General features: G+C 41.9%; 1 protein-coding gene across 1 annotated transcript in view; it reads right to left on the reverse strand.

Annotated features, from left to right (window-relative positions):
• The window catches only part of SMURF2 (SMAD specific E3 ubiquitin protein ligase 2), a gene marked incomplete at both ends in the record, with an annotated part of 52,655 nt that extends 41,561 nt beyond the window's left edge, over window positions 1–11,094 (reverse strand). Inside the window, one exon of the mRNA XM_079544440.1 lies at window positions 11,043–11,094. Coding sequence (XP_079400566.1) covers window positions 11,043–11,094 — 52 coding nt within the window. The remainder of the gene's footprint in view (window positions 1–11,042) is intronic.
• Between the last annotated feature and the right edge of the window lie 5,936 nt (window positions 11,095–17,030).

Consider the following 17,030-nt stretch of genomic DNA (forward strand, 5'->3'; position numbering starts at 1 on the left):
AGCATCGCTTTTGGAATATAGATACAGGGAGGAAGACAAAAACATTACCAACGGGCAAAAACAACATTTTTATCACACGGTATGAATGAAAAGTTATAGGAAGTTCCTAAAATAAGAGGTGGTGGAGCACAAGAGATTCCTGGATGCAGGAAAAAGCCAATTCAGAGCAGTTGACAGTGATTTAGCAAACCTATAGGTGAAAAGTACACCTCTGTGGTTAGCTTGGGGCAAACAAAGGAGTTGCTGGTGATGGGCAGGACGTCCTGCTGCTCACCTGGCAAAACGTGTCCAGTTCCTTTAAGGTACTGTTCCTACAAATAGAGGAAAAAGTTCTGTATATATATATTTTTTTTACAACGTTCTTCATTGTAGCCTTTGCAATGATGAATCAGATACTGTATTTCAAGTATTATTCATCTGCACAGTTCAAGCTAGCCCTGAGTAATCATTAAAGAAAAATATCTGCCAGGAAAAAATAACCCAGAATACATGATTCATTCACTTCTGAAACAATAAATGGTTCACCATAACAAAAATAGCTATATTGTAAATATTTTAATTAAGAAGTTTAAAAAACAACTCCATACAATGAAGAAACAATGACCTTTAAGAAAAATAATAATAATATTTAGGTGTTCAAATAACAAAAAAATCCGATTAGAAAAAGGTAATTCCATGAAATATTGTTAACACTGTTCTAATAAAACTGTGCTGTATTCTGTAGCTATTTAAGTTCATGTCTGCAACAGACAGAGCTCACCTCTCACAGTCTCACTATGGAACCATGTTCATTTCAGCACAAACACGATGCACGCAGTGCATCTGAGAACGACCTCTAGCTCTGGAAAGTTCAAGCCAGCAACATCCCTGGGATTGCTAAACAACTCCCTAGGAAGGAGTCAGGGCTTCCACAGGGGAAAAGGGGATCAGGTGAAAAAATAAAGTGTTTAATAGCTTTATAATTGCCCAGAGCTCAAGGAGGTGTGAAAAGGAGCAGCTTTTGGGGAACAATGTCTTCATAGGAGCAGATTTTGTTTGGATTTTTATCAGTTACACTGGAAGAAAAAAGCAGCACTGTAATCATCAGCAAGTTACACTGCACAAATATAAACTTTTTTTTTTTAATTGCTTTTCTTCATAATTAAGCGTAAGTTTCCTTACAGTGAAACCAAGCAGTCTCGCGTTCCATCAGTTCATTTACTTTTAGTTAACTAAAATAACACATCTGACATCATTCTTTAAATTTTTCCTCACTTTGTCTACATATAGCCATTTTCCGAGGACACCTCCACAAGAATTAATAAAAGTCAATGCCTCTCTCTTGTTGGAGATGCACCTGCCCTACATTTCATTTCTGATTTCTTTCTTCACAGTTTTAGTGCTTTTGCACATTTGTGCAAGTATGTGTTTAGCAGACAGCAGGACAGCAACCATCAGCGCTCCTCACAGTGCAGTCTGCTGGGTACAAGCAAAGCACAGTGCATTTGTCAGCAATCAATTAATGCAATAAGATGGTTCTGTACACATCTGGTGGTGACACCTCATGTAAATCTAGAGGCCCTCCTCTTCTATAAAGATATCTTCACAGAAAACGCAAAATCAGAAGACATCGATGATTACCACTGAAGTAGATACAAATATATTAATTATCAAATGAAGAAAAAGAACTAAAATAGGTCAAATCTTCCACACAACTAATTCAGCAGGTCACTCTTTACTGAAAAGAAGATCTCTCAACTCCAAAACCTTTGCAAATACATGGCATGTAGATTACTCAAGGAAACATTAAAATCTACAGATTCCATTTGTTATCACCTATTAACTGAAAGAAGTGATCAAGGCATCATTGCTTGGAATCAAGTATTTTTATTAAAAACTGCTTCAGCTAAAAGCTCAAAACCTTGCTAAAAACCTTGGAAACGTGAGAATTAGTGCTGCCCCTGCAAGCCTGAGTCTTGTTCACTGCTGCAACCTTAAGAGTCCGGGCATCAAAATATTCCCAGCATCTCATCCTGCCAAAATCAGTCTCCACCTCCCGTCTGTTTGTCCCAGGCGTTCCTTGTTCCAGTTTACGCCCTTTTTCTCCACCCTCGTCCAACTTTTGAACCCTCAGTACTCTGGTTAATGCCCTTCTTCACGCTCCCAAGTTGAGCATTAACAGGACAAGCAGTCTGGGTGTGCTCAGCTCCTGTCCCCGCCGTCCCTGAATCTGGCAGCACTCCTCTGCTGACTCAGAGACATCTGCCTGGTGCGGGCCCCTGTCTGATAAGGTCCACCAATTCAAGATGTGTGACATAAAATGTTAATCTCCCTGAAATCACTTTAACAGACTCTTCTCCAAATAAATTCTGCCCAAATTAGGCACTGAGCATGAAAAGTATCTGTTAAGAGGCAGCGTAACTTAGCCAGCGCTTCCATTTGTTTTCATTGGCTGTTATAGCCAGTGTAAAAGCTTCAGCTTGGTATTACAGGCTCAAGCATAGCTCTAAATCCACTGACAGCAAAGAAAAATCTAAGATGCTCACACACAAACTGTATTCAAGCTACAAGGGAACAGGCGCTCCTACTCACCACGCTGCTGAAGTGCAGAGGGAACAAATGCTCACAGGGTCCAACTGCCCAGGGCCAACTCTTCATTTACTGCTGCTCTGTCACAGTGATGCAGGTGCAGAGCAAGGAAACCTCCTGTCTTGGGCCACACTGTTAAAACCTGCTCAAATGTGTTTCCGAATTTCAACAAACCTACTTAAAATATAAGGCTTTTGAAGGGGTCCAAAGCACTGTCCTGCATAGATTAAGCTGCATTACGCGGATGCACAGGAAATAGCTGACTTATTCTACAGGATGGACAATACACCAGAGGAAAGAAACTTGCAGGAAAAATGATAAATTTTGTAATGAGGAAATCTGAGGCACGTATTCACAGTGCCACATTCAGATCTCACCAGTGAAATTTCTTCACTATCCCACGGCCACAGAAGCAAGACATGGATAAATGGAACATATAGCAGCTCCCCAGGCAGAATAACCATGTGCTGCAAGGAAGGGACACCAAAAACTTCCCTGGCTCTGACAGGACGATGGGAATGTTAAGCTCCCCTCAGCAGCTCCTTCCAAGGCAGGTAGTATGACAGTGTTATGAACTGAGGGAACAGACAGCAGAAGGAAGGAGGGGAAACTGCACAGCTACTTCATGGCAAGCCAGAAATGGTGCTTATATGACTGAAAATGACTGTAAGTCACCGTTTTCTAAAAGGCCCTCTCTATCCTTCCTGCAGAATAAAGCAGAAACCAACATCATTTAAAATCATCCTTTGACCCAGTTCTTAAGCAGAGATCTGATATGTGAGAGATTCTCACAGAAGGGCTACAATGGAACACGACATCATAACATAGCCACTCCTGCACTACTGCCATCACAAACATTTAAAGCCTTTAACTTTTGGACAAATATCCAGCTCTTTAAGGCAAGCCCAAGTTACTGCATAGCATCTTGAATTTACAGATGCCCTTTGCTTCTTGAAGAACACGTGGGCACTTTGCATGTGCAGCAGCATTAATTAGCTTAAGTGGAGGTCAACAGCAATATTCCCCAATCTACACATAAGCACCTGGCCAACATTACAAAGATGTGTGATACATACAGCCAAAGGTTCTGTTCACCAAGATTCCTGATTTTGTCTCTTCTGCCACCACAGTCCCTGCAGCTGAATTTTTACACCATTTCTTAGGCCACGTCTTATAAATTAAGACAGAAGTACTTATCTAGCCACTAAACAAAATAAAAGGGATACCTTCATATTACTACAGCTAGGCACAATGTTGCTAACCGTGTAGTCCTGCATACAGTATCCTATTCAGACCCATAAAACTTTGTTTTAATAAAACCATTGGGGGAAATTATGGGTAAAATCTGTTTTTCTGGAAAGCAAGATTTACACACAGTATAAAATTAATTGCTTCAGAACAATAGAAAAAGAAAATTTGTTGTTAAGAGTTGAATTGAAGAACTATTTGCCATAAGGACACCTAAATATTTGGCATTATTGACACAATAAATTTCTAATCCCAGGCAGTTATGCATGAATGTAATTCCATGCATTTTACCTGGACACATTTAGTTATTTTAAACACACATTTTATGACATATTTCTCTGTAAAACAAGCAGCTTTCATAGGTACTCTAACTCAGATTCAGCTTCCTTCCCCAGCAAGAAAAAATGATTCATTTTAGTACGTTTACATGTTCCTGACAAAATCCTTGCATGCAGCACACTACCTGCTACTCAAAGGAATCAGCAAACGTACTGAGTACACTGCACAGACACTCTTCAAGTCCTATGATTTGCACAGAGCAGCAGTTTCACCACACGCAGTGACAGAAGCACACAGTCTGATCTTTTCTCTTACTGAAGTCACCACATTGGCTCAAGTTTTCAGGAAATGTCTCTGTTATCGATGCAGATTCTCACCTCCACTTAAATATGAGCACAACTGCATCTATAATTGTATTCATTAACTTAGCTGTATTCCAAACTCCAATTCAAGTAGCTAGGTATGATTTAAAAAAAAAGATACAATTAGGTATGACTACATTTAACTCCATTGGTAATAATAAAATCTGGGTCAAGGCAGAACAAAAATGAGTGAATGTCACTGGTTTAAAAGCTTTTCCTGCCCTGGGCAGGGCAACCTCCAGCAACCTGGTACTCTGTGAGCACCTGGCTGGCTGAAGTCACTGCTCACACACAGGCCTAGACACCTCCACTTAAAAAGAACAGCAGTAAGAGGAAGAGGTTGGGTTTAACTTGCATATGTTCTTCAGCCCACCACGGAGCAGAGGGATGCTTGTACCGGCACTGTCACTGGCTGCTTGTGGCAGTATGGCACTGCACACGCTAATTTGAGCAGGGATGGCAGAATCTGGTAACGTATTTTTACTGTGACCTGTAAATTACAATCTGTACGTGCTCTGCATGTTTGAAACAACTTGAACAGATTCATTTTGGATAGCAGATACTGAACAGCAGCAAGTGACACCACCAAAGCCACGGCCAGAGCGACTCTCCCTTCTGCAAGGAAACAATCCTTCTCAGCCGTGTCAAATAAGTACCAGCCAAGAGTCTTTCCAGAAAATTAACAGGATACAGCCATTTAAACTCAAATACTGCTTTTTCTTTCACTTTCAGAACTTTGAATGAGCGAATAACTTCTCCACACTTTGGGGGATATCAGCCCTTTTAGTTTTATTTGCTTAAGCAACAACCAAAATAAATCTCTTAAGTAGTCTGAAGTAGAAAAAAGTAATTTCCAAGAACCTGCAGCATGCTGGAACAGAGCACAGCACAACATTTGGATAGAACTGACCCTGAATCGCCCCAAATGCGGGCTCAGAAGGCCCAAACAGAACCATTTTTTTCTGTGGATTTATATTCAAGAGAAACCAAGTTCACCAGCAGAAAGTCAATGGCTCTAAATCCCAGCTTTACCAGGTTTATCCTTTTTATGATCTTCATGTCTGTTCTCCATTCTGGGTCATTTTCCCCACTTAAGCTTACATGATAACGCTTAGGCTATTTGGTCCTGAGCTTTGTAATCTACAGAAGAAGACTTGTTTAAAGTTACAAGCATTCTTATCTTTGCTTTCATTGAGCACATTTAAAGTTTAAGTAGCCAGAAAAAGCCAACAGTTTGTTTTCTTGAGCATTCTACCATCAAATATCCCACAAGATTTTGATCCTCTTTCCCAAGGAGGAAACACACTCTGCTGATAGCAGAAACACACAGGAGCTACTTCTGCATGCATTATCTAATGTAACTGACATTACTCTTTACTTTCCTCTCAGAAGTGACCAAAATGATCTCAGGCATTGCACAGCATGGGCATTTACATTTGATGTAATAAATGATGCCGTACCAACGCATTCATGCCATTAAGTCAAGTCAGAAGTCAGGTCATCTCATTATTGTGATGACGGGAGGGAAGACACCCACAGAAATCACCCACCTCTTCAAACACGCGCAAGAAAGATGCGGCCCAAAGATGAGACGTCATTTTAAGTAAGACGGCAAAGCAAGGAGACACTTCAAAGGCCATGAGATAAAACAGAACAAAACACTGAAGGCTGCCTGCTTTTAGGAATCAACCTATTCACCTTAAGGACACAAAGACACAACATCTTCATCTGGGGCCTGGTCAGATTTCTAGTGATTAACAAAAAAGAAAATAGAGAAAATCTGTCACTGCTAATTGAGTCACTCAGCTACGCAGACAGACATTATGTTATAGCTGAAACTCTTTAAATGCAACCAAAAAGTACAGTTCTAAAATTACTCACTGTTTCTCTACCCGAGGATTTCTATTTTATTTTCCAACCCTGACAGATTTATTTTTCTGGGACTGTCTGCAAGCTTCGTGTCTGTCCCCTACATACGTCCCATACATTACCTACAAGCACAAATTCTCTACATCCTTTACACAATGTTTTCCTAATTCTACAGTCAAATATTGAGTCTTCTTACTCCTTTGATAGAAAGCTTGTGTTGGGTGGTTTTTGTACCCTGATTTCTTTCCCCAAAGCCATTTGGATCTCTGCTTTCTTTGCCACTTATGCCACTGCATATCCCTGAACACAAATTTTATATCCAGACAAATAAAACTTGGTCATATAAACGGACCCCATTAAAATAAGTTGATGAGACTGCTCTGTTGTTTATTACAATCCTATGTAGTCTGTGTGATCCACAACTGATTTATATGTATAGAAACATCCACAGATATATATACATACACACACTTTAGAAATGTATAGCATTTATATCTATATACAGAAAAAAACACACTCAACACTTATGAAAACACAGAGGGCCAAGAATCGGTCAGTCCCTATTCAACCTTACTACATACATGTCCATTGACTTTGTCATTACTGGAGCCATTTAATCACGCTACCATGTAATTTATCAATTCCAATTTCTTAAGTACTAGTTTTCAGTAAGTCTTGTCATTAAGTCAAGTACACCTTTCTTGAAGGAACCCTATTGTTTTACTGTTGACTAAAGACCATTTAAATACAGGCTGCTGGTCAAGCAGTTCTGCCCTCTCTTCAGTTTCTCATGCTACAGCCCTTCAACACAAGACAGCATTTTTCTTGCTAAGATTAGCTTTGCACTCATCACAGAGCTAGCTACATAGCTGCTGGAGTCAACACCAGGTAGGGCCAAATGAATCCAGCGACTACAAGGACAGAAGAAACAAGTCTGATTAGCATTTCAGTCAGCTACAAAACCACGGCCTTGACACTTCAGAATACAGTAGGTACTTTTATCCATCAAGATACAATAAATTCAACAAAAAAGGCAGGAGATGATGCCCATTTTCTACAGTACAAAGATCCAATGCTTTTACTTTTCTAATTAACTTAATTAACAAACTGCCAGGGAACCTGAAAGCCTTACAGTAAGAGGAAAAAGCCAGACCTACCTCCAACTCCTTACCAACAACCACGGCCCACCTCTTTCCCATATTATCTGTGGGATATTTATTACCACCTTGTACAGTACAGTGCAACTGCGTTTCATGGCTATCAAAGCATCTTCACTTGTTAATTATTCTGACAACAAACACTAGTTACAAGACCAGAAATAAATTAAAGTACGCATCAACCTTTATTCAACTCATATTTTAGCAGCCATGCACTTTTGAAGATTTCAAAATGACTTAAAAATATCTTTCTGTTTGATAAGGACAGCCTTACAGACTTCACTCAGACAACCATCGCTGTAAGTCAAAGCAGTCAGATGTTGCTGCTCCAGGTAATTCACATGTTGAGACAAAATATTTACTGTGCAACTGAAAGCAAGGTTAATCCCTCAGTTTGAAGAATACAAGATCAATGTAGTCTTCAACACTCAGGGTGGGACTGGAAGGGAGAACAGCATATCTACAAATCCATAAATAAATCAAAACACAGAAAAAAAACAGTAAGAATGGAAGAGGACAACTGGATGACTGCACTTTAAGTTTTAAACAGAATTCAGGAACACTCAGAACTAATCTAGATAAGACAATGATAAAAATCCCAGAGTTGAAGGAAATTTCCTTGCATTACAGCTTCCTTGGATAATGTCACTACAAGCTGCTAACAAATTTTGGAGACCGCTGCAATTCTAGACTCAAGCTAATTTAAATTACACGGCCTATATTTTAATCATAAGCAAAACTTACACGTTATTGTACACGTTTGATTGTAACCCACGCTACAATCAAAGAAGGCCTTTTATTCTATTTTAACAATTAACTAGAAATTTTCCAGCTCAAGACTGCGCAAAATGCACCGACACACATCACTGGAGTGATATTTACAGCCAACAGCTACAACTACAAGCAGAAGAAGAACCTCTGAAGAAACATTCAACGCAGATGCACTGCAAACTAAATAAAAACTTACTAGAAGTATGCCACTGCTGTGGTTTTTCTCTGTTATGGAACCCAGACCTAAATAAACTGTTAAACACTTAGTGTAAAGGTATGCCAAACATTTCTCAGAACTTTCTTAAGGTCCCAACAAAGAATCAACCTTTTTTTGCAAAATGAGGCCTAGGTTAAATATTTTATTTGGCTCCTCAGGATCGACTGAGAAGTTGGGCACCAGCTACAGATCAGCTTTTGGCCTCACATCAAACATTACCCTGTCATTTATCCAGTCAGTCAAAACAATGTTTTCCATCTAAACCTTTAATGTTTATGTCTTGAAAAACTGCTAATTGAATCCAGTTCTTGAATCCATTTTTTCAGTCTATAGTATCTAATTTAGAGATAACGAATAGAAAAGATAAGTATCACACAATGTTTACAGAATTAATCCTATAAATATTCAAGCCAGAACAGAAGACTGCTAGCATCATAAAGCCAAGGAAAATTAAGATTATATAGCATTTGCAAGTTTGAAAATAAACTTTTTAAAACACTGGAATATACAGATTCTTTTAATTCCAAACAGTTTTAGAATTCATGAGCTCTCAAACTGCTTTTCCAATCAAAAAGGGTAATCAAAACCACAAAGTACACTTAAAGCTATTCCTAGGCAAGAACTGACAACATGTCAGCTCAATTAATAAAATTAAATGTTTGCAACAGCTTTCCTTAAACATATAAAACTTCCCTACAGCAAATGACCTTATAAAAAACAACAGGCAGTTTGCTACAGCATGAAATACCTCGAGTCTTTCTAACTTGAGAAATAGGTCAATATTTCATGTAAGCTTCCAAATAACAGAACTGGTTCTCAGCAACTGCACAGAGATGCTAAATGTGGAAATGTCTCTCTAAAGGCAACTCTGCTCACATCCAGTGCTCAGCATTCACCCTTCCTAAAAAACAAGGTAATGAAAAACTCAGAAACATTCCTCAGGAACGTACCTGCTTCTTTTGGGAAACGATTGCACAACCACTCCGTCTCCTCAGCACGTAAAACCACTGCCTATTGCTCACAACTACACTCCCCGTGACATATTTATGTTGTCAAAGACAGGATTAGAGGACACACTTAATCCTTAATCAAAATAAAACAAAACAGAATACAATATCCAAAGGTGAAGCAGACAACTGCCTGAACAGTATTTTCCATGCTTCTACAAAAGGCTCCAGACTATTCATAACGTTTCAAAGATAAGCAAGTCTGAGCACTCACAGCAGAGGGAAAAATGCATTAAAATACTGCATCAATAAAGCAATAACCTGATGAGAAAGCTTCAAAACGCTGTAAAAACATGGCAGCACTGCTCCAGGCATCGGTCCCAGCCACACTTAGTTCACAAATTTTATTTCTAAGTGTACTATGTAGGTACTCACACAACTCAATGAAAGCTAGATTATAAATTTAGTCTAAGGTATTTCCAAAGCAAAGCATACATTGTTTTTCTCTGTAAAAACAGCATGCTTGCAAAAATAAGTATGAAAACATCTGTATTTATTAGACATCAAACTGGAAATATTTCAGATGTGCCTGAAGTAAATATTCCAATTCCTTCAGGTTTCTTTAAAACACATTTGTTTTGCAAGTTGGTTAAATCCACTATCCTGCAAATAAGAGTATTTGAAGCAATACCTATTGCTTTCCAATGGCTTACCATCAGCACTCACACTTGGGAACACAAGGTATGATTTACCTGCCGGGGGAGGGCCTTACATCAGTTTTGAACAGCTCTGTCCCCTTAAGTTCTCTGTACTTTTATTTTATTTTTTTAAAGAGAGCTCCAGTGTTTCTTCTCCAAATCAATTTACCTGGGTTCTTACATGTAAAAAGAGCACACTTCAAGTATTTGATAATAGCTTATTTTCATCCCCTGCATGCAGGTGAGCCGTTTTTTATGCTATTTAACAACACTTGAGGTCAAGTGGTCTTCTGAAAGCTAGCTGGCCACGTAAGGCACTATGTCAAACCAACTGTATACAACCTTCACTAAGGAAGTCGGCTCGGAAAAAAAAAAAATTGAAGAAACAAACAAAGAGATCAAAACAAAGCGTGTGTCACTTTCTTTCAAGTTCACGCTGAGAAGGCGAAGGAACAAAAAGAAAAAAAGAAAAAAAAAGCAGCGTTGGGGGGCGGCGGGACGCGGGCTGAGGTGCCCGGTGCTGCAGCTCCTGCTGGCGTTTTGTTCCCCAGGCGAGCGGCCCGCGGGGAGAGGATGGGAGGAGAGGGAAGAGTTCACTTTTCCTATTTTCCCCCTTCTCCTCCTGAGGCCTGAGAGACGCCTCCAAGCCCAGGTTCAACCTCAAATACACATGGAGGAGCTCCCGCTCGCTCGCTCGCTCGCTCCCTCCAGCTGGGCTCTCCGGGGCTCCCCGCCGCCCCACGAACTCGCTCCCCCGGGGCCGCGAGCTTCCCCTCCCCGCCGCGCCCCGTCCCGCCGAGCCCCGCCGCTCCTCGCCGCTCCTGGCCGCTCCTCGCCCCTCCGCCCCGGCTCGCCCCGTGCCCGCCCGGCGGCGGGAGGCAGCGGCAGGCCCGGCCGGGGCTCCCCGCCGCCGCGCTCAGCCTCACCTGTCAGCCGCAGCTTGACGGGCCCGTTCCTCCGAGCCCCTTGGTTGGACATGTCCCCGGCCGCGGCTCGGGCCCGGCGCTGCCTTGCCCGGGGCTCCCCCTGCCTCTGGGTCCGGGAAGGGAGACGGGGGGAGACGGGGGGAGACGGGGGGGGGGCGGGGGGAGGGGACGCGCTAATGGAGTCGGGTTGGGCGCTCAGGGCAGCGGCGGCCGCCGGAGGAGGAGGAGAAGCCCGGATGTGCCCAGCGTCGCCATGAGCGGGGCCGGGGAGGAGGCGGAGGAGGAGACGCGGCCGCCTTCCTTTCCTTTCCCTTCCCTTCCCTTCGCTTCCCCGCCCCCTAGCCCGCAGCCCGGGCGACGAGCACAACAAAGCCGGGGACGGAGCGGCGCGGCAGCGGACGGCCGCCTCCCCTCCCCTGGGCAGCCCGGCTCTGCCCTCCGGAGGAGGAGGCCGCGGTGCCGGGCGCCCACCCCGAGTCCCGCTCCTTCCCAGGCTCGGGGCTGCTCTGAGCGGGATGCCGAACGGGGGCCGCATCAGGTGGCAGCGAGCCTGGGGAGATGGGGGTGGGTGGGAGGAATTACCGCGGAGTGGAAGGAGGGAAGCCAAAGCAATGGGGGGGGGACAAAGGTACAAATGAGAAGAAATAGTGTAGGAATAAATCCAAAGCCTGAACTGGAACACGTATGCCATGCAGGAGTGCTTGCAGTCTGTGGCAGTGTTCTGTGGGGCATGGCAGACTGGCTGTGGGAACAACGAACTGTGAACTGATGTGCTGCTTATCTGTGCTTCTAAAAATTAGCAGCTGGGTTGTGTTAATGGATTGCCATGCTCAAAACTGAACCAAAAAAAAAAAAAAAAAAAGCCTTGCATTCCCATTGTGAGGCCTAATTTAGCTCCATCCTGCAGGAAAGGAAAGGTGACTCCTTCCACAGTCTATCCAGCTCCTGCACATCTCCCATGGGAGGAACACCGCACTGCAGCAGGAGCTGTGCAGGGCCCAGCACCAATGCCAGAGGGGGCTCTGAAGGCCTGGAAAAGCTTCCGGAAGAGCTGCAAGGTTGCCACAGTAAAGTTTGCTTTAGAAGACTGAGCTAATAAACCACACACCTATTCTTACTAATAACCTTATTAATACTCTGTATGTTACATGCAGCTCACTCAGTCATGTCATTGCACTGGCTTCTTCCTGTTGAGCCAACCTGTTAAGTATTATTATAAGGGTAGTCACAGATTAGGATCCAGCCTGTGTACCAAGATCCAAACTCAGGACGAAAAGATGACCTGTGCTTCACAGAGTTTGTAATGTAGCTTCTGCATAGCCCAGCATTTAATTTCTGAAGCTGCATACAGCACAGAACTGAACTAGCATGTCCAGAGTTGTCTCATCTTGGCTGAGTTTGGGACTTGGACCTCATCAAATCAAATCTAGGAGCAGGAATTGATTTTGTCCTATTGAAGGCCTCACAAACAGGATATGATTCTCAGTTTTCCCCTTTAAAATGAGAAAGGGGAAATCCCTGCAGGCATTCAAGGCCAGGCTGGATGTAGGTCTGGGCAGCCTGGTCTGGTGATTTGGTGACCCTGCACACAGCAGGGGGGTTGAAACTAAATGATCATTGTCATCCTTTTCAACCCAGGCCATTCTTTGATTCTATGATTCTATGACAGGATCCCCTCCCGTACGCACAGACTCACATCTCCATTGCTCCAAAGCATGTCTCAAGCACCAGATTCCTCCAGGTGGAAATTTTCCGTACTTCCTGTTGCAGTGACACTGCTGTTCCAGTGTCACTTCACCTGGGAACGAAGGAGTCCTGGAATCGAGCCTCTTCCTCAGACAGGGTTGTGTCTGTTTCCTACGAAGTTGCCTGTTAAATACAGAGATAGCAAATGTTGGTAAAGAACCTTCCTTTGAACAGACTGCTCAATTTCCAATGAAAATGCTGCAATACGTTGCAACTGTTGGAACATCAGTTGAGAGCTCACACATTTGTGTCGCTGTATAAAATGCACTGGCTGCAATATTTATTACTGCCATGCACGCAGAAGATGTGTCTATTTATGTTTAAAATGCAACTGCGTTATTTTAGAGTTTTTACTGGTACGTCCAAAATCTATCTATCAGTGACACATAAGATAGTTCTATTCAGTATGTATGTATCTAATAGGGTAAGAGAAGAGGGGCTTTAGCTCTCATTAGCATCCTGCACGCATGATACTTGCCCCATTTAGGTCAGGACTACATCCTTGAGTAATGTGAGTACAAATGAGCTCAATCAGGTTGCACTTGAATAGACAAATGCACCAGATGCAAAATAGTCTTTTCTTCCTTTCTGGCTTTGGGTAAGCATTTCAATGTCTGTAGCCTGGATGTTCTACAGATGCTTCTGTCCCATGGTATCCCACAATTTTCTGTAGGGAAATTAGAGTTTTTATTCATTGCTCCCCTTTGCTGAGTAGAATTGCCAAGTGGAATTTAAGACAAGCAGCTCAGTGAAGGATCTGTGCAAGATCTGCAATGAGCAGAGGTCAGGAAGTCTCGCAAAGAGCCAAGAACTGCAGGGAATGCGGGATACCAAAAATACTGACAGCATCTGATGATTGAAAGTGCTACTTTTCCAACAAAAGGATTCCACATTACTGTTATGATCCAAAGAGTTTCTTGTGCCAGTGCTATCCCCCAAGTTCTGAAAATATTCTCAGAATAATGGAACAGATACCTCACTGATCCTGCTTCAGGTTGTATAAGCCAACAGTTTACAGTAAATTTTGAGTTTTGTGTAGTTCATTTTCAAGGGTGAGCAGAGGTTTCACACTTTACAGTGTTGATCTTGTGAGGTAAGCAAGTAAATATTATCATTAACTGCTGACAAGTGATCTGTATTTCACTCTAAGCTGATATCATTGAGCCACAAATCCTTTCAAGATGAGGTAGCTAGCTCAGATCCGGAGGGAAGGGAGTGTCTTGCATCACCCCACAGCTCACTTTTTGGATGACAGCTTGCTGCTGGACTCAGAAGGGAGTCCCATCCAGTCTTCTTCAGCCAGAAGTTAGCAGCTGAGACACCGTCTCCAGGGTCATATAGAAAGGGAGTGAGCTCAGGCATCTGTAGAGGACTCTGGAAGGACAAAATAATTTAGCAGTTGATAATATATTAGTGAAACTTTTGAAGAAATATGTAGAAATACAAAAACTTCTTTTGTTCTATGGCTTCACAGAAAAGGGCTTTGACACTTGAATTTCCCAATAGGAAGGAAAAGAAGGCTTTGCATTCACAGATAGTTCTCAAAGGATTTGGTGGTTTTGGATACTGGAAAATAAGAACAAACGTCTTCAAGCAAATGCTCCTGATTTTCGGAAAAGGATAGTTAATTTTTTGGAGGTGAGGTCGTCTGCATCTTTAAAAATTGAAGAATACACTGGAAACTCATTCCTCAGCATGTGGCATGCATTCAAAGCAAATCAACATGTAAGAATTACATTCCATTTTTCTCCGTATAGAGGTTTAATCACACCACATTCCTTTAGCAGTAATGAGAGCTGGCTGGTGTTATACCACATTCTTCCCCAGCTTCTGTGATGATATCAAGAAAGCAAAACAGTTCTGCCACTATTGTCAAGCTTTTCTGAGTAAATTAAAAGGTCAGAACAGCGTTTTCCTGAGATAATTTTTAAAAATAAAGCTATTTAAAATTATCTAGATTGTATTTCTTCCTACTAGTCTTCCCTTAGTCAATTTCCTAATCTTGTGTTTGAATTAGAGATGACACCACTAGAGATCATCAAGTTAAAGACAGAGTTAATTAGAAGGGAATTTTACCCCCATTTCCTTTTTCTCTATGTTGTATTTGCATTGTAAGTGCTAATGCTGAATGCTAATGCATGCTTTTGCCACCTAACGGTGTAGTTCTAAGAAGAAAAGTGTTGCAGTAGTATACACCTTGGCAACCTCATTCAGATTTCATTTGAAAGTGAACAAATGAAGGAACCTTAGATTGCTAGCCTGACATTATACAGCAGATTTCCCTGGCACGCTCCGTTTGTCCCAAACCAATTTCCACAGTTAATAGCAAGCATCTTCAAAGATGCTTAACACATTTGCCTGCAACAGGTACCATTCTCCCAACCTGCCTCTTTGGCACAGGTTTTTCTTTTACTCATTCTCTAATGCATTCATTACTTCTTACTGTAGCAAAGGTGCTTCCCCACTTCATTGTGGACCAATCACAATTCCATTTCTGCAAGGAATTCCATCCTTTGTGTGGCTTTTTGTTAATTTCCCTACTGCTGTCCTGAATGAAAGGACCCAAATCTACTGAAGTCACAGATGAAGCACTTCTGCATTTCAGGAAAATTAGTAATCGATAGTTTATTTTTGTACAGAAGTACTTATTAACCCACGCAGCTTGTAGGAATTATCAGGCCGTTGTTTTGCTTGCTGATGAACTGAATACACTACATAAAATTATATAAGTGTAATTGAATACCTGGCTCAACTCTGATATCGCTACTAGTAAGAGATAAAGACAGTTAACACAGCAATGGAAGGCAAACCTATCACAGTTATATGATGAAGAAACATGTCTAGACAGAGGCTCTGGTTCTCACTAAGACTCCTTTTGGCATGCAGAGACACTGTTTATGCAAGAGGTCAAGATTCAGTCCATTTCTCAAGCTGGAGCTTGAGATGAAGCTTTTCAGGAGAAGAAACTAGGAAGGAAATCTCCACCCATACGCTGGCTCCTGAAAAAGGGGACAGAAGCTTGGAGCAGCAGACAGCAGAGCCCTCTGAGACAGGATGTGTCTTGGGGAAATGATGTGTCTCTGAAGGGAAATGACTGCAGCTGTGGCTACAGAAAAATGCATGAGCTCCCATATCACAGGATTTTCCAGTGGTTAGTCACTAAGATAACTTCTAAATCCATCCATCCAAAGCAGACTGGTAACTGATGCACAGATATTCCATGCACTGCTTTAGCCATGTTGTTTCCTTATTATGGTCCTGCAGGACAGCACTATCCAAATGCAACTTCATAAGAAGAAAAGTAGATTTCAATGAGGTGACAGGTATTGACGCAGCATAAATAGATATACTGCATCATCACCAGCCAGAACCTAAAATTCACTTTCAGAAAGAGGTGTCTATTGTTCATTTAAAGTGAGAAACCATGCTGTAGTGCTTGGACAAAAGACTGGAAATGAAATGGGTTTTGCTCTCATTTACACCAACATTCTAGCCACAGCACTGCCATCTAGCTCAAGACAGTACCATTCCCTGCTGTTAAATGTGCAGTGTCTCAAACACCACGACACAATGGCTGGCTTTGCACAGCATTTTGAACAGCCCAACAAAAAGGGAGGAACCTAGGTTCAGTCTTTGAGTATAGTGAAGTATCTTAGACCTAAAAGATTTTGTCCAATTTGCTTTACCTTCAGTATCAGTGGGAGTGTCAGTTCAATACAAAAAATAGGTCTTCAAAAGTCCTGGGCAAAGACGAAGGCCTATTTCTGAAAATAAATAAATTAGCCTTTTTTCTTGATTGATTTCTAATTATATATCCACTAAATACTGTAGATAACATAATTTCTATACCAGACTCTTTGAAGAATGGCTTTGTCAAGTGCTTTGAGAGCTGTGTGCTAAATATTCCATCTGAAATCACAGAATCACACAGAATCACAGAATCACCCGGGTTGGAAGGGACCTCAAGGATCATGTAGTTCCAACCCCCCTGCGTAGCAGGGCCACCAAACACACACATTTAGATCAAATGCTGAGGGTTCCTGAAGAATTGTATGTTCCATCGTGCGTCTACTCTGCAGGACTTTCTCCTGTTGCTTTGTGAAAGGAACAACTGTAAAATCTTATCCATGGATTTATCTGGCTAATAAAAATGGGTTCATAAAAGACCTCACTGAATAAGACAGAAACAATCTCCTCTGAGCGACATGTATCAAGAATTTACTTTACTACTGTACTACAACA

This window comes from Tetrao urogallus (genome assembly GCF_951394365.1).
Source record: "Tetrao urogallus genome assembly, chromosome: 18".
Classification (NCBI taxonomy): Eukaryota; Metazoa; Chordata; class Aves; order Galliformes; family Phasianidae; genus Tetrao; species Tetrao urogallus.